The sequence below is a fragment of the Elgaria multicarinata genome, chromosome 2, assembly GCF_023053635.1.
Source record: "Elgaria multicarinata webbii isolate HBS135686 ecotype San Diego chromosome 2, rElgMul1.1.pri, whole genome shotgun sequence".
NCBI classification, from domain to species: Eukaryota; Metazoa; Chordata; class Lepidosauria; order Squamata; family Anguidae; genus Elgaria; species Elgaria multicarinata.
In genome coordinates this window covers 15,066,205-15,084,232 of record NC_086172.1, presented here as the reverse complement: position 1 = coordinate 15,084,232, position 18,028 = coordinate 15,066,205, and the positions used below count along the sequence as shown (strand labels likewise).

Below are 18,028 nucleotides of genomic sequence, written 5' to 3'. Positions count from 1 at the left end.
GCTCACACATTTTAAAAAACCTAAATCTAAGTAGTATCATATTTGGGAATGTTGGGGGGGAAATCAGATTTGAAGACTATAAATTAGAATTTTTGTAATTGCAATAGCAACCAAAATTTGTGAAGTACTTTGCCCTTAGGAGAATTTGTTTGAGAACTATGTGCTTGAGAAATGTAACATTAGCATCCACAACCCAGCCCCTCATACTTGCTAGAAGGAGCCGACCAGTTTGTGAGTCTTTTGGGGGCTAATCATATACAACACTGACTTATACAATGCAATTGTGATGATGCACGTAGTCATGGATGTGTTTCGCAGATGCTCTGTGTCTGAAAAGCATTTGCTTGTGAACCTGATAGTTATTCAGTGAGGCATCAAGAAGTTGTACATTCACTGTCCTTCTTTTAATTGTTTTCTTGTTTATTTATTACATTTTTATTCCACCCTTCCCCTAAAGAGCCCATTTCAGTTTCCATAGTTTCCCTGTCCTCATTATCTCTTCACAGGAACCATGTAGGGGAGGGCTACGCTAGGCTAAGGAATCATGACTGGCTCACAGACACTCAGTGGAGGAAGGTTTCAGGAAAGTGGAGCTTTTAATGCAAATACTGGGCAATATTTGAGGAAAGTGAAATTTTAACACTTGAATGCATTTTAAGCTTTGCTCAATTCACTCAAGGAAGAGATGATCCATGGGACCTCCTCCACGTTTCTTGGGACAGGGTTGAGCACAGTGCTGTCTGGCTGGGCCTTGTGTTAGTCACAAAGTCCACACGGCTTAGATAAGTTTTTTCAAGTGGAAAAATAAAGTTGATATTCCACACAGCATATGTTTGAACATATAAACATGCAAAGTGCTTGAAAAACACACACACAGGGAATGGACAACCTGCCTGAAGACTGAGCTGGGAGCAAAGGCAAGGCAAGCAGAATTCGGACTGTAGACGGGGTGTGCCTGCCCCCTCCCCCTCCCCTCTCTTGTTTCCAGATGCAGGCTGCCTGCAGCCTCCCCCAGGGTTCATTGTGTGGGGAAACGCTAAGTTAATTATCTGTCATGTTAAGAAGTAATTGATATGACCTGCTCCATATGTACTGCCCATCAGTTTCATTACGTTGTCCTCTCAATTTACTGCATTTATATTTTAGGGAAACGGAGGTGCGCCAGGTCTGCCAGGAGCTGTGGGAGAACAAGGCACAAGAGGGCCAGAGGTGAGGAAATCTCTGAAAGGGTTGAATACAGTATGTGGCGTTCAAGGTGTGTGTGTGTGTGTATGTGTGTTATAGTCTGCTGAGGTAAAACCAATAAATAGATGTCTTGTGACACATTAAAGGCTGACAAATTTTATTACGGCTTAAGCGTCTATGGAATGGAGCTGACTTCATTAGATGCATGAAAGAATATCCTCAGTGGTCAAGCTATATACTTGGAAGCAGTGGAGACAAAAGTCTATGAAATGCAAGAGGTCAAATGAATACATGAAAAGATAAAAAGTTGGTCATTCACAATAGCAGCTATTGGTAATAATTCTTGACTGCTCTCCCCATGTGTATGTAAACTGTGAGCTTTGTTATCTTCCCAAAGACAGTTTTGGGTCTTCATTCTAAAGGGGCCTGACAGTAGAATTGCACATAGTTATTAGGGCTGTACGCGCCGCTCCAAAAACCCGAAGGTTCGTCGGAGCTTCGTCGAAGACCCGATCTCGCGGAGCGGATCATGCATGGTTTTAAAACCATTGGATATATTCGAAGTGGAGCAAAGGTCATTCGAAGCTCCAAACTGCTTTGTAGGTGTCCGACGCCTCTCTGAAACTTGTATTTACTCGAATGTTGCTGGGAGTCAACTGAACACTTCTCCATATAAGGAAAACGCTCAGGGATGAGGGGTAGTTTTGAGATTGACATCTGTGGCTAACCAATAGCCACAGTGTCCTCCCTGTCCCCCGCTCCAATTACAGTGCTTAGGGGGAGGGATTGTAAAAGATATGACCATTTGTCCTTGCTGTGGAAGTCATTCCTTCTGATAGCTCTGTCTTGTAGCATAGGAAGGAAGGAGGAGAAAGAGTGTGTGAGAGAGATAGCTGCTGCTTGCTTTTGGCTGTTTCTGTGTTTCTGTTTTTCTTTGGTTCTTGTGTGTGTGTGTGTGTGCTAGTTCTTGTTGTCTATTCCAGTCTCCAAGTTCCAAGCATCTTATGCCAAGCCCAGGTGCCTCCTTTGTGTGTTATAATGTGTGTGTGTGTGTGTGTGTGTTCTTGTTCTATCCTATTACCTCCACTGTTTTTTAAAAAATATATCAAAAATAAAGGTATTTATAGTTATATTTGTTCTTGTCTTGTTCTTGTCTCATTGTTGTTTGTAATATGCTGGCTGTTTTTTTTCTAAAAAAAGTCACTTTTTTTAAAACAACAACAAACAACTTCTGTACTGCTCAAGGTCCTAGACCCCAAAGAGTTGGTTTCACAACCTGAGTTTGAACTTTAAAAAAATTCTAAAAATCAAGGCATGAACAGATCTGATTCCAACGTAGTATGGCTAAATCCCTACTTAAAAGCTATCACAGTGCCAAGTTTCATCTCTTTATCTTTAAAAATGACTGAACTGTAAGCATTTTGGTTAATTTCCATTGACTATAATAAAGCAGTTATCCAAAAATGGAGCAGTTCTCCGATGGTCAATCTGATGATGCAGAGGAAGGGAGCCACTATGAAAATTGGAGTGGAGAAGCCAATCAACGGAGCTCTGCTCTGAATTTTGGAGTGGAGCAGACCCTCTCTACATACCCCTAATAATTATCAAAAACTGTCTTTCAAATGCTGTCATGCTGGTGTAACAGATGCCCAATAGCTATCTATACTGATCAAATGCCTACACAGCAGTTCTGTATATTAAATTGTTTTGTCATGGCCTGACATTCTTGATATACAGAAATGGTCCATTTCTTTCACTTCTTGAGTTTCACTCATAACAGGGAATAATTACGCCATAGAATCTTAGGTCTTGGGTTATTGTACTTTTGAGTTTCAGCATTTTTATATTGAATCTTTTCTACCTCAACTATTTATTTTTGCTTCTTTGCACAGGGTCCACCTGGCCAAACTGGAACACCCGGTCTTCGGGGAGAGCAAGGCATACCTGGCCCAAGGGTAACATTATTTTATTCTTATTTGGGGGAAGGTAATAATGTCCAGCAGGTTCTCTGGGTAGATGGTGGAGGTCTCTGAAGAACAATAGCTGTCAGCCAAGTTTAAAATTATTTAATTTTTACACATTTTTAGATGGGAGAAATGGAGTTAAGTTGAAAAATACTCATTCATGTTGCTTGCTTTCTGCCAGTCTCAAAAGTGTCATTTACAGATCTGTCTAGCATTAAGCTGCTGTGACATTACGTGGGTAGTATTCATTGACATCCATTGGAACAATTCCCTCTGAATATCTTTCCAATATTTCTAAAAACTAGAATTGAAAATATACTTACATTTGACAAATTCCCAAAAGTGAATACAAAATTTTAAAGTTTGAAATGTAGATTTAAAAAGAGAGGTAGATAGATTTTGAATTGGTACTTTGTATTCAAGTTTTGAATTGAGCAAAAGATAGATAAGAGATTTTCAGAGAGTAGAAAATGGGAGTAATTTAAGTGGAAAGGGATCAAATGAGCATGGAAATAAACTCCCATGAGTTTATTCTTAATTTGGATGGAACAATGCACAAATGGGTGCAGTTCTCCTTTGATCCATCTTCTAGAACTGCAGGCATTGTTGTCAAGAAATGGGTGATAATGGTTATCAGTGATTTGGGAGAAATGGAAAATAATCCATCACATGGCTATTTCCTTCAGTCACCCTATGATGTCACAGATGGGACATCGGGAGTCACAAGTCCACTTGTCACAGAAGTGGTAAACATATCAGGCTCAGGTTTCATATGAATGTTTCTCAATAACTTCCAAAATGTCTAGCCATCTGCATCTACCCTATTTAGTCTGACATTTTGTCACAACTCTTCCAAATCCAAGAATTAAGAAAAAATCCCAGAAATATAAAAAGATCTTACTTTTTATCTTTTCTTTTCTTTTTACACAAAAGACTGGTTTAAAACAGCATTTTCTTTCTCAGAATATTTGTGTTGGAACAATGGCTGCCTTTACACATAATAGTAAAACATAATTTAGGGTTACATTTGTGAGCAGGAATGTGCTTACATGAAGCGCTAGGCTCTCACATCTCCCCCGCCCCACTTCCCATTCTTCTTCTTTCAGGACCAGGAGAAGGAATACACTAGAAATTAGTTTCACTTTAGCACATTTCTCACCTGACATTATGTGCAAACCAGGAATTGTGGTTTAAAATAAACTCTAGTCTGCTAAACAAACCATAAAAACCATTCAGGAGTTGAAGCTGGATTGCCTAGAGTTCATTTTAAACCCTAATTCCTGGTTCATACATAATGAGAAACCACGAATCTGCTAAAGTGAAACTAATTTCTGGTGTATTTCCCCTCCTGGCTGTGCAGGAACTGTGGGGCGGGGCAGGGGGAGTGCTCAAGTCCACAACTTCATGCAAGCACACTTCTGCTCATGGACGTAACCTAAATTATAGTTTACAATTATAGGGGAATTCACCCAATATGTTGGAACAAGGATCTGCAAGCTCACCTGACCATATATCAACCTGTCCATGACCTAAGAGTGTCAAGGGAGACTTTTTTCTAAGTAACTTATATGTATGGGTCAACAAGGGGGAATGTTCTCTGTTGTGGGCCCCAGTTATGGAATACTCTACCCATAGATCTAACAATGTTACCGTTTTGGTGTCAGCTCAAAAACGTCTTGTTTGTCCAGATATTTTAATTTGTTGATATGCTTTATTTGCTCTGCTGTATTTGCACTGCCTTTGCTTGATTTTGTTTTACTGTTCTTATTGTGTGTTGTTTGATTTTCATTTTAAAAGGTTAAATAAATTTCCAGGGAAAAAAAATCAATGAAAATATTTTTAAAAAACCACATTTGTAAGACATTTGTTCCTGGGCTACACAAGATCTTTACCAGGAAATTATTCTGTTGTTACATATCTTTAGTCAAGTTTGTAGTAAGACATTTTATGGCCATGTTGCTAAGTTTTAGACCTTTTCTCCATAGGGTGGTGGAGGCCCACCTGGAACTGCTGGGGACCGTGGCAGGCTTGGTCCTCTTGGTAAAAAAGTAAGTCCTTGAAAGCTGTGGTCATCTTCATTTGACATTACAGGGGAGACACTGGGCACTAAGGGTTAACTTTGTTTTTAACATCCAAAATGGGTTAGGATAATTATCTAGGGCTCCATTTTAACACAACAATTTTGAAAATTATAAATATGGTAGGTATGATCTAGTAATGTTAAACTCTGTAAATACCTGGTTTGGGATATGCATTTTCCTTAACGATTTGGAGCAATCCAGAACAAACTTTATTTCCCTCAAAGTTCTTTTATAGCTCAGATTGAAAAATAATGTTCTGCAGGCAGACAAAAAGGAGAATTGCTCTAATTTTCACAGAAAAATGTAAAACGCATGCAACGAATGCTGAAACATCTTGGAGGAAATCTTTTAGTGACCTCTATCACACCAGCGATAAACGTTAAGCAATGCAACCAACATTAAATGTCAATTTAGAAAGTTTATTTTTTTAGGGGGAAACTGCTTGTAATTAGTAAACCCTTTCTAAATCAAGTTGAGGAGCCCATCACAAGTCAGGTTCTTTAAATCATTATCATGAAATCATCACCTAGGAATGTACTTTTAGGACTTTAGTTCCAATTTATTTCTCTTCTCCCCCCCCCCTTTTATATAAACATTAGGGGGGTAGAATCTTCATTAGGTTTCTGCCCTTCGTAATCTATACTGAATCATTATTGTGAAGAAAATTAAGTTTGCAAGTGTTAATTTTTTATACTATATGGATTAATGTTTCTGACTCAGAACAGAATAAATAAGAATATTGCTGAGATGACTATTCACTTACGGAGAAGTACTATTTCAAATGTCTAAATAGAAAGAGAAAAGAAATATTGATGGAGGTAATAATAATTAGCATTTATAAAGCACTTTAGAGTCTTCAAAGCACTTAACATACATTACTTTGTACACTTTCCAACAACCCTGTAAGGTAATTAGCATTTTATCCCCATATTTCAGCTGAAATTGAGGATGAAATTCTTGGCACCTATATTATACAACTAAAAGGCCAGTTGAAGACCTTTTTATTTTCTCAGTATTTTAACACTTTATCAACTTAATTTTTAACTTTGCTGTTTTAAATCTGTATTTTAAATCTGTATTAAACTCTGCATTGCTGCTCAGTTTTATCCTGGTTGTGCTTTTATATTGTATTTTCTGCTGTGTTTTTATAATGTTGTTAGTTTTATATTTTGAATGGTTTTCATGGTTTTAATTTTTGTGACCCACCCAGAAAGCTTTGGCTATTGGGCAGTACAGAAATGCAATAAATAAATAAATAAATAGCTTGCATTATTACCTGTTTCTAATTACAGGGTGAACCTGGTGATTCTGGTCCAAAGGGCCTCAATGGTCCTCCAGGCCCTCGAGGAGAGATGGTGAGTTTTGCTAGGAACACCACTAGAGGCATTAGACTAAATGCAAACTGGTGCTAACCAGCATCTTCCAGTAGACATGAATAGGAAACGCCCCGTGGCCTCGTTTCAGAGCGGTTGAAAAGCCTGATCACTCCGGCAAGGCCAGCCCAGATGGCTTGTAAGCTATCTCACAAATCCTGCTCTTCTGTTCCTTTCTTTGAAAGACCATCTTGGAACAGATCAATTCCAGATGCCTAACATGACTACGTTTTGTAAAGTTTAAATTATAAACTTTTCTGCACTGTGTGTTACACATTCACGGGCTGTGTCTTTACATCTTGCAGGGAGATGATGGCCGAGATGGAGTTGGCAAGGCAGGAGAAAAAGGCAGAAGGGTATGCACAATCTCAGCATTTGTATTTAGAAGCATATCTCAAGGTTCCCTCACCTTCAATGCAGAATTTTAATGCAAATTTCGCAGTTGACTTGGGTAAAACGAAGATACATTTGTTCAGAATATATGTGGTGTGTGCATGTATGTAAATGCACGTAAGTTGAATACTAAGTATCGTTCTAATCACCTCATCTCAAGATGTTTGTTTGCAACAAAAAGTTCTGCTAAAGTGTAAATAAAATTATTGTAAATGAGTTAATCTTCTGTCAGAATGACTGAGAGCAGAGCGTTACTCAGGAACAGCTGATTCCTTTTCTGGCAATGTAATCCCAGAAGAAACACCCAGTGAACTTGAAAGGGAGCAAATATAAACTGATATGGTAAAGGGTTCATCTTCTCACTCTCTTAGTTCTGATCCTGAAAATCTTTGTTTACACCCCCACAAACTTCATAGAGAATGGATAATGCATTCCTAGGAAGCCTTTGGGGATTATTACCCTGCAAGCTATGATCCTGAATGTTATTGTTTAATTTATAACAATTAAAACCTGACTGGATCAGAGCAAAAACAGACCATTTATAGTCTAGCACAAACATTCTGCTTCCATTGGTAGCCGGGCAGATCTTATAAGAGGTTTGGAAGCAGAATATGATGAAGATAATAGCCAACCCCAGCACCTTGCAATCCAAGGTAATCAAAACTGGTAGAAACAATAGCAAAGAATACAATCTAGCTAAAATGATATATCAGGAAAAAACCAAGAAAAAATACGCTTGATTCTTTTATCAATTTAATATGAATGCATTCTTCTTCAAAAGACCCTGTTGAAGTTAGTTATGACTATTGCTTTCATTTGCACTTAAATTAGCTGTAACTAATTGGTTTCAATGGGGTTTACATCCCAATTAACTTTAGCTGGATTGAGGGCAGTGTGTTTTATAGACGTGTAAGTTGTTAAATGGTAGAAACAAAAGAGGAACAAAATGGATCATTCTTATAATAGTGAGAAGTAAAAGTTGGGCTTTAGTATTTCTGTTGTTGGGCTTTAGTATTTTGTACCAGCTGAAATTTTCAAACTGCCATCATATTGTTTATATGTGGTTTATGAAGTATCAAATTCACCAATAATAATTTTATTAATAGTTAATAGACAGTGGATCAGGAAATAACCTTCTTGACATTATGATTCTAAGTCTTCAATCCACAATCTGCTTCTTATTTTCACAGGGAGAACCCGGTTTCCCAGGATATCCAGGACAAAGGGTATTTAGGACAATATTAATTAAGCCTTTTATGCTAAAATGCAAATGCTCATCAGGTATGACACTTGCCAGAGAGTTAATACTTTGCTGCTCTTTACTTAACAGGGCACTCCTGGAGATCGTGGTACACTTGGTGATCCTGGCCCCAAAGGAAGCCAAGGTCAAAGGGTAATGGGATTTTCCGTTTGATTCCAGAAGATTAAAATAAAACCTACTGACTCATTTTCCTTCTTCAAATCATTTATTTTCCTCTAAATTTCATCCTGTCAAAATTTCCCACATAACTTTACTGACCCTTAAGGAGAATAAAGATAATTATTTTGCAAGCATATATCCAAGGCTCCAAAGTAGAAGAGGTGTAGCTATCAGCTACAATTAATAGTATTTCTAACTATTACCTACTATTTGTAACACAATTGCTGGGTTGTTATTAGTACTTAACTGCAAGTCTTTCAATGAAATTGTAAGATATGGTCCCACAATAGGAGAGTTTGCATACATTTGAAAACCTCGATGAACAGGATTTCACATTCAAGTGTAAATATTAGATAATTTGTGAAAGGACATATATTGATTTATCATCCTAGAGGAAGGAACAACTCCCACTTTTACTTTACTAGAGAAGTGACCTGGATTACCACATGATCCAGCTGTATCCCAAAATCAAACCTCTGCATTCCACAGTGTTATGTCCAAAGGTGCCCCTCGGGCACGGGGGAAGGTATCTTCCGCTCAGAGTAGAGGAGTTTTACAGCTGGTACCAAAGCACTGCATGAAAACATGAAATGTGCAAGAAAAAGAGGGCTTTTTCCTCTTTAGAGAGCCTATGTAAAACATACCTATTACAGACCCACACAAACTCTTGTACAAGCTTTCATAGGTGCTAGTGAGTTTCTTCTTTGGGCTCCCTGTTCTTTGTATATAACTTGTTATCTACAAAAGCAATAAATGCAGGAATCTTTATTGTCTGTATGAAGAAAAATGTTGATTTGTTATATTGTGCTTTGATGAGACGATCATCAAAACAGCTTACAACAATTACTTAAAATGATGCAATGATATCCAACAGCCCAAGATCCATTCACTACAAATGAGAGCCAAACTAAAAATTATGCTGATTGTGTAGCATACAGCCAAGGCATATCGTTTTATTTTCTCTAGTGTAAGCATGTGCAATTTTGATTTGGGCCAGGACCACCCCTGCCACCGTTTGCTTCCCCTCCCACCATGGTTGATCTATCTATCTATCTATCTATCTATCTATCTATCTATCTATCTATCTCCCAACTCCATTGCCAACAATGGAGTTGTTTTTGTGTTCAGGATGGAAATAATGTGGGGAGACAGAGTTGAACCTTCTCTCCCAGAATGTGGTCCCAATCTAAATTGGGGCTGTACATATTTACACTGGAGATGATAAACATATAAGTCTCAGCTACACACTACTCTATTTGCGTAATGTGTAGTTTTCTTCTAAAAGCAAATCACAAGTCATAGAAGAGCCAATAAAACAACAGATAATCAATAAATCAAATGTTGCCAAATATTTGGGTAAATAATAATACAGTAGGTGCCTGACCAATTTGCTGAAGGGTGGGGTGGGGAATTACACAGATTTTCCTGTGTCATCTCAGGGAAGGAAATCCTACTTCTCCCTCTATAATTTATGCTGTTTAAGCACAATCCAGCTTTATTTTAAGGGACAGAAGCCGTGGAGAATGGAGGGCATGAACAAAGGGGAGACAGGATCATGCCAGCTACATTGGGGCCATAGCTAGACCTAAGGTTTATCCCTGGATCATCCAGGGGTCAAACCTGTTCATCTAGGTGACACACGGGGGATCCAGTGCTCAGGCAGGGGCGAACCCTGGATGATCCCAGGATAAACCTTAGGTCTAGCTGTGGCCTGGGAGTCAATGAAGTAACCTAAACAAACCAGAACAGATGCAATTAATTTGGAAGGGCAGATTTGTACAATATGAATCAAACATGTTTACTATTGGTTGCTTTTTACTCTTTAGGGAAGAGCAGGAGACTCTGGCTCAAGAGGCCAAAAAGGAGAGAGAGGGCACCCAGGACCAGGTGTAAGTTGTTTGCTATGCATGCATTATTGATTCAGTAGCTTAAGGCTCCAAAATAATTTGTAATTTCTTTTCACATTCAGGTTACAAACGTACCCCACATGCTACATTTTACTTGACTAATTTTATAAGATCCATAAATTGCATAGGGTTGTGTATAGACGTGTACCACCCAGAGAGCTTCAGCTATGGGGCAGTATACAAATGATGATGATAATAATAATAATAATAATAATAATAATAATAATAATAATAATAATAATAATAATAATAATAATAATAACAGCAGCTAAGGAGGAGCTGTAAAGATGAGGGTTTTACTTCAATATGCTCACACTGCACATTCCAGAGTTGCTTCTCTCACTTGAAAATATACCTTTAGGCAGTAGCTAATACTGCCACTGCACTCTGACTGCTTCTGTTGCACTCATGGGACCCACCGGCTTTACAACAGGAACTAGATCTTCTGGCAGTAATCCTGAAAACGAGTGGAAATGTTTCTTTCTGGATCGAAGCAGGTCAGCACAGCTTCCTTCTGCAAGCTCCACTGACCTTCCACGTTGTGGAAATGAGCATTTTGCTCATTTCCAATTGCTGCAGTATCCGTCAGCTTCCTGTTGCACTGGTGATGAGTCCTGTTGTTGTCGGGTATTGCCCCATATGTACATAGTTGAAAGAAGACATGATAACAGAGGGAGTGGAATTGCTCTTGCCATCTGATGTGGGAATTGCTTCCATGTTTGTGTGTAGAATGCAAACATATTTTAATCTATCTCCCAGTAAAATCTACAATAGTTAAAGATCATCCTAAACTGAAATGAAACTGGAAGGTACAGGTGTTTAATTACACAGATTATAAACCTAAATTCACAATGTCAAAGTCTTAATTTCAAAATTGGATGACGACGTTTGAACTCAAATTGTGGATATTGAAGATTTTAAAAACAATGTTAGTCCCTTCCTTAATTGGAGTACTAATCTACCCCATAAATAAAATAGAAATCTGTGGGTCCCATTTTTTTCACCTAGGAGACATACCAAAGAAATTTTGGCTGCAACACAATAATTTGGAAGACAGCCCTGCTGACCTCAGTGGGACTTACTTCTGGATTAACTGCATAGGATCAGCCTACAGGTCTTTGTTCAATTCTTGTTGGGCATTTCTACTCCTTGTACTCTTGGAAATATAATGACAAGGCTTTCCTGACCCGACTCCGGGCTTTGTCCTCCCACTTGATTGAACTTGTCAACTCACAAGCACTGTTATATGTATGTATGTATGTATGTTGTTGTTGTATGAGTAAAAAGCCTTGCTGTCAATTACCCACCCACAAATCTCAAAGTGCAGGGGCACTTGGATCAGGGCCTCAAACATCTGTCCTGTAATTATAGTTACAAATATTTAAATCTTTTCTTTCAGGGACTGAAGGGTAACAAAGGAGAAGCGAGAGATGTAAGTCAGTTACTCAAAACCAGACCTTTTGTATTTTTTTCATGCTAGGAATCTGTTTTCATTGTCTTTGTTTCTTTTTCCTTAAAGCAATGTGCACTTGTACGCAACATCAAAGACAAATGCCGTAAGTCTGTGTACTTTGTCCCTAATATTTATGTGCTTTGCGTTAGCCATCAATTACGAAGCAATTGATTTTTCTTTCTTTCTTTTTTTGTTGTTGTTATTCACAGCTTGCTGTTATGGTAAGTCCATCTTAAATTGCTTAGTTTCTGACATGTGTTTGCAATCAGATCAAGAACTGACGTAAGCAGCGACTTCAAAGGACTTGCACTGGTTTAAGCCAGTTGTAGGATCTAGGCCTTGCTCTTGGAAGCAAATGTGTTTGATCGCATTACTTGGTTTTTAATATACCCACTCCTTGTAGGTCCGAGGGAATGCCCAGTTTATCCAACAGAACTGGCGTTTGCTATAGATACCGCTACTGGTGGAAGTGCAGAGGCTTTCAACCGGATGAAGCAAGCAGTGTTGACAGTGGTTAATAACCTCACAATTGCTGAGAGCAACTGCCCAAGGGGAGCCCGAGTTGCATTGGTTACATATAACAGCGAAGTCACCACTGAGATTCGTTTTGCTGACTCCCGAAGAAAGAAAACTCTTGTGGAACAGATTCAGAACCTCCAGATTCCACAGACATCAAAACAGCGAAGTCTAGAAACAGCAATGTCCTTTGTGGCCAGGAACACCTTCAAGCGGGCACGGAGTGGATTTCTCATGAGGAAGGTGGCTGTTTTCTTCAGCAATGGGCCAACAAGAGCATCTCCACAGCTGAACGAGGCTGTACTGAAACTATACGATGCTGGAGTTGTGCCTGTGTTTCTTACATCTAGAGAGGACAGGCCCCTCATCAACGCCCTGCAGGTTTGCGTCCTTCCACTTTTCTTGTGCTACGGAGGTATTTATTGGATTAAGCCTGAGGTTATTGTGTTGTGTTACAGCCATTCTCTTCCGATAATAGTCTTCTAGAACGCTGCACAAAGACTCTTAATCTTGTTACTTACTTGTTGATTCTCCCCACCCTCTTTGCTCCTGTGACTCCCTCCCTCAGCTGCATAGAGACAAGTTTATGATTTACGTAAGTGAGTCATGTGCATACCTGGCAGCATGGCAGTTCTATAAACTGCCAGCGTAGAGTCTTATAGTCTACAGGGCCAGATCTACACCAAGGAGGATATGACACTTCGAAAACATTTTGCAAACTGTCTCTGGTGTGTGTCCTGGGCCTCAACAGGGCCAGATCTACACTAAGCAGGATATGACACTTTGAAAACATTTTGAAGACTATATACGGAGGGCCTTGCTAGACAAGGCCTTAGTGCGCTTTGAGGCCCGGTTTCCCTGCTGTGCATCCAGATGACGCACAGGGGAATCCGGGGTCAAGCTGGGCTCAGACCTCCCTTAACACGCCATAAGCGAATTCGCTTATGGCGCGCCTTTTCCGCAGCCCCGGCTTGAGGCTGGGGCTGCGGAACGTCTAGCAAGGTCCGTGGCTTTTTGCAGCTACTCGCTTACTCGCGAGTAGCCGGGAAAAGCCACGGACTGGGCACAGCGCTCTTACGAGCGCTGTGCCCATCGGGCCGGGGGGGGACATGGGGGGGGAAGGCTGGACCGGCAGGAGAGGGGGAGGGCGGAGGGCGACACAGGAGACGGCGAGGGATGGCGGAGGGCAACACAGGGGACGGCGGAGGGCGACACGGGACAGCGGAGGGCGACACGGGACGGCGGAGGGCGACACAGGACGGCAGAGGGCGACACAGGGGATGGCGGAGGGCGACACGGGACGGTGGAGGGCAACACGGGATGGCGGAGGGCGACACAGGACAGCGGAGGGCAACACAGGGGACGGGGATGGGGAGGGAGGGCGGGGAAAGAGTGGGCAGGAGGCATGGGAGGGGATCAGGAGCGGATGGGGGGGGCTTAATTAAAAAGAAAACCACCTACCTTCTCCGGAATCTTCGAGGCGCACGTGGCCCCTTTAACAACAACAAAAATGGCCGACACTACAGGGCTTCCGCAGTCCCTGCGCGTCGGCCATCTAGGAGGCGGGGCGGCGCACGATAAAGTTAGCGCGCCGTCGCCCCGCCTCCCTGCCGGCTTATCCGGCAGGGTCTAGCAAGGCCCGGAGTGTGTCTTGGGCCTCAACAGTTGTCACTACTGTTATAAACCATTTTAAAGCAGCAGTGTAGATCCTGCCCAGGTTTGATGAGGATATATATTTGCTTCCTCGTGAAAGATGCTTGGGAGAATAGAAAGGAACAGAAGAGCTTGGAAAATATCTGCAACAGCTAGGCAGCATCTACACTACTGCTTTAAAATGATTTATAACAGTAGTGACAACTGTTGGGGCCCAGGACACACTCCACAGACAGTTTTCAAACTGTTTTCAAAGTGTCATATCCTGCTTGGTGTAGGTCTGGCCCTAGACTGCTCTGATCAGGTCTTTCCTTCCCCCTGTAGTCCTTTTGCTTCTTGAAAAGCCACTCCTAAAGGGTGGGGAAGAATGTTCTGTGGTGCAGTATGGAAGGTCCAACAGGCAGAAATGGGCACCCCTCCGCCTAGGAGCAACGGAAGCAGTTTCTGCTCAAGCATGCAGTTTGTTAACACTATACGCTTGTCTCCTTACCAGTCAGTAAGTCAAGACAAGCTGCACGTGGCAGGAGAAGCAGAAAGCTGTTCTGGAGGAGATGGGCTGGCACTCAGCCCAGTCAAGACACAGCAAGACCTGAGTATTACTGTGATGAAAGTAAAAAAGAAAAGGAGATGGGCAATATGTCTTAAGCCATATTTAGAATGAAGGAAAAATAGGGAAATATCCAAGTTGAAACCAGCACTAACAAATTATGTTGTGCTATCACAATGCCAATAGCATTAGCTGGCACACTGAGTTTTCTGGGGAAGCCCGTCACAGCAGCTAATGCTACTGGTGTTGTGCTAGCAGTCCCTTACGTTCGTACAATGGGTTCAGCTTCTTATGCTCTGTAAAAGAAGATGCTGAAACTGATTATCTGTTTTCTAGCTCTTAGCCATGCCCGATCTAGCCTATAGGAAGTTCCAGAATGCATAAACAGCGCAGTGTTTTCAGAATTCAGAGAGCTTCAGCTATTGGGCGGTATAAAAAATGTAATAAATAAATAAAAATAAATAAATAAAACACCCTTACCATTGCTTTTAATGAGGTGCTTCCATGGATGAATAATGTGTTTATTTTTGGTTTTGTCTAAACCAGATCAACAACACTCTAGGGGGACAGGCTATCACATTTGCTGGTGGTGCAGCTCAACAGGCCCAAACTATTAGGAGACTATTAACATGCCATATTTGTCTAGGTAAGGTCTTTATTTCATATATGATGTTCTTGTGTATAATGATGATCCAGATTTAGAACCAGTACTGTATCTTTGCTTTAGCTACATAGTGTGAACAATCTGTTCTCCTCTCTGCAAGCTAGGTAAAGTCCCTGGCCAGGAAAGTCTTGGCTGGCCTTCCTTGATGGGCCTTTCTTTAAACTTTGTCATACTGGGTGCCACGTACAAAGCCATTCCTGAACTTGCCTCCAATTCACCCCTTCCTCTGCCATTGCAGTGGAAATGCCCTAACATGGTAGAACTGGAGTCAGGGCCCAGTTCTAGCCAATGCAGAACTATAACTAGACTGAGGTGGAGTTTAAAGATAAGGGGTGGCAGTTCATGCTGGGTAATGGAGTGGATAAAAAGCCATTTTAAGTAGAATCGTAGAATCATAGAATAGTAGAATTGGAAGGGGCCTATAAGTCTTTCGAATCCAACCCCCTGCTCATTCTGAAGATTATATTGCTACTTCTTATCGGAAGAACAATTTTAGTTTCTCCTTTTAGCTACTATGCAAAACTTCTTCTTATACGTAGTTGTTCAAAGGTTCTTGGACTACCAAACAGATGCCATATAAAAGAACAGTCAGAATGGTCCCATTTGAATGACTTCCATTTCTTTTTACATTTCTGTCCTGTGGTGCTCAGTCCCAACAGGAGCACCTGTGGTGGCTGGCAAATCCAGATGAAAATTCAAGCTTAAAATTGGCTTCATTCAGCAAGAACAAAAATACCACATTGCGGTGGCACACTCCTTGTACCATTCAAATATCACTTTTTAGCGCACACTGAAATGTTCAGGGAATTTGAAAAGCATTAGTTTTGTGTTTTAAACATGCATAGATTCTCAGAATTATTAGGTGGCAACTAAAAATTGGTGCAGTCTGTCAGTGAAGATTCCTAAACCTTGTTGTTGTTGTTGTTGTTGTTGTTGTTGTTGTTGTTGTGACAAAGGGTGATTATTGCAAACATTCATGTGATATATATTTCTCCTTCTAGATGTGTGTGATCCTGATTCCAGCTGTGGTCCCCAAAGGGCCACCTTTGGTAGAGACAGAAGGGCAGCTCCTACAGATGTTGACATTGATATAGCATTCATCCTGGATAGCTCTGAGACCACCACTCATCTGCAATTCACAGAGATGAAGAACTACATTTCATATGTAGTAAGCCAGCTGGCAACGAGCTCTGATCCCAAGGCAGACCGGCACCATGCCAGGGTAGCTGTTATCCAACATGCGCCCTATGAATTTGAATCAAACTCAAGTTCACCTCCCATCAAAGCTGAATTGTCATTGACAGACTATGGATCCAAAGAAAAGATGATGGATTTCATTAAGAACCAAATGGTACAGTTGTATGGTACACGGGCTGTGGCAAGTGCAATCGAATATACAACGAGATACATTTTTGAGAGTGCACCAAACCCAAGAGATCTTAAAGTCATTGTCTTGATGATGACAGGAGAGGTTAAAAATGAAGAACTTGAACACCTTCAGAGAGTTATTGTAGAAGCTAAATGTAAAGGATATTTTTTTGTCATAGTTGGCATTGGCAGGAAAGTTAATGTCAGGAGTGTCTACAGTTTGGCAAGTGAGCCTAACGATGTCTTCTTCAAATACGTTGATAAGCCATCTGAGCTCCATGAAGAGCCTTTGCTGCGCTTTGGAAACCTCTTGCCAGCTTTTATCAGCAGTAAGTAGATGATGTGGCCCAGAAGTGGCAGGTTTGGTGCTGGTGGGTGTTAAACATGACGTGCTAAGGTGCACAAGGAGTATGGGGTGGCAGGAGGCAAATCTGCATTCACTGGGGGGAACATCTTCTCATCTCACAGCTGGGATCACAAGCAGAAACAAATCTAAGAACTGAACTTGCTTTAATGCAAGATGTGTTTGGTTCTCTTCATAAAATTATGTGATCAGTAATTCCTTTGAACTGAAATTTTATAGTTACCCAGGCATGAGAAGTGTTCGTTCCCTACAGAGAAGAAAGCACTGGAGATTTCTGGTGTCTTTGTAATAATGATTTTGTATAGTACAAATATATAATCAGATCATAAGTGGAGGGAAACAGGCAGTCTAAGAGCAGGTGGCACATAAACGAATCCTGCATGAGATCCCCAGAGAGATCAGCTGCATTCCAAGAATGCTTCAGCTTTGGCTAACTCTCCTATCTCTTTCTCTCTCCCCCCTCACTCCCTCTCTCTCTCCTCTCTCTCTCTGTTCTATCAGTTCTTCTCAAAATTCAAACAGCTAATTGGCTCCCAATTTGTTTCTCTGTTCATCCCCTTATGTAGAAGGTGTCACCTTCCCCAAACTCTGGTGTGTATTGCATTCCAAAGACTGGAAGGGAATTATTAGCTATCAAGGAACATGAATATTATTTTGTTATCTGCTCCTTTATGCACAGCCATAGCACTATGGCTGGGGCAAGGGCTGTAGCTCATTCAAAAGGCTCAAGGTTCAATCCCTGTTATCACCTAGCAGGGCTGGGAAAGACTCCTGTCTGGATCCCTGAATTGGTATATCGTAGTTTCCTATGACAAATGGCTTTACAATCATCAAGAGGGCCACACCCATAGTGCTATGCACAGTCATGGGTTTCAAAGATAATTTAGCCTGCCCACTTCACTGAAGGTTCTTTACACCCTGACTCTGTGCAGATTAGCCCAATGTATCACTAGGCAGCCAGGAGAGAAGATAAAAATGCATCACACACACAGAAAAAAGAACCAGAGTACTTCCAAGGGTGCCATGAAAAGCCGCCCTCAGCTTAGTTAAGGACACAAGAGAGCAGAAGCAGGTGGAGCTACTTCATGCGTTCCAGGCTTCCATCGCCTGGCTGTATTTTGTCACAGACTAATGAAAAGT

At 40.9% G+C, this 18,028-nt stretch overlaps 1 protein-coding gene across 2 annotated transcripts in view; it reads left to right on the top strand.

Moving 5' to 3' along the window:
• The window catches only part of COL6A3 (collagen type VI alpha 3 chain), a 137,431-nt gene that overhangs the window by 92,541 nt on the left and 26,862 nt on the right, over positions 1-18,028 (top strand). For both annotated transcript variants that reach the window (XM_063116061.1, XM_063116060.1), the window contains 14 exons: positions 1,147-1,209; positions 3,078-3,140; positions 5,135-5,197; positions 6,523-6,585; positions 6,909-6,959; positions 8,187-8,222; positions 8,327-8,389; positions 10,243-10,305; positions 11,723-11,755; positions 11,843-11,879; positions 11,986-11,997; positions 12,180-12,673; positions 15,039-15,138; positions 16,158-16,853. In XM_063116061.1, coding sequence (XP_062972131.1) covers positions 1,147-1,209; positions 3,078-3,140; positions 5,135-5,197; positions 6,523-6,585; positions 6,909-6,959; positions 8,187-8,222; positions 8,327-8,389; positions 10,243-10,305; positions 11,723-11,755; positions 11,843-11,879; positions 11,986-11,997; positions 12,180-12,673; positions 15,039-15,138; positions 16,158-16,853 — 1,837 coding nt within the window. The remainder of the gene's footprint in view (positions 1-1,146; positions 1,210-3,077; positions 3,141-5,134; positions 5,198-6,522; positions 6,586-6,908; positions 6,960-8,186; positions 8,223-8,326; positions 8,390-10,242; positions 10,306-11,722; positions 11,756-11,842; positions 11,880-11,985; positions 11,998-12,179; positions 12,674-15,038; positions 15,139-16,157; positions 16,854-18,028) is intronic.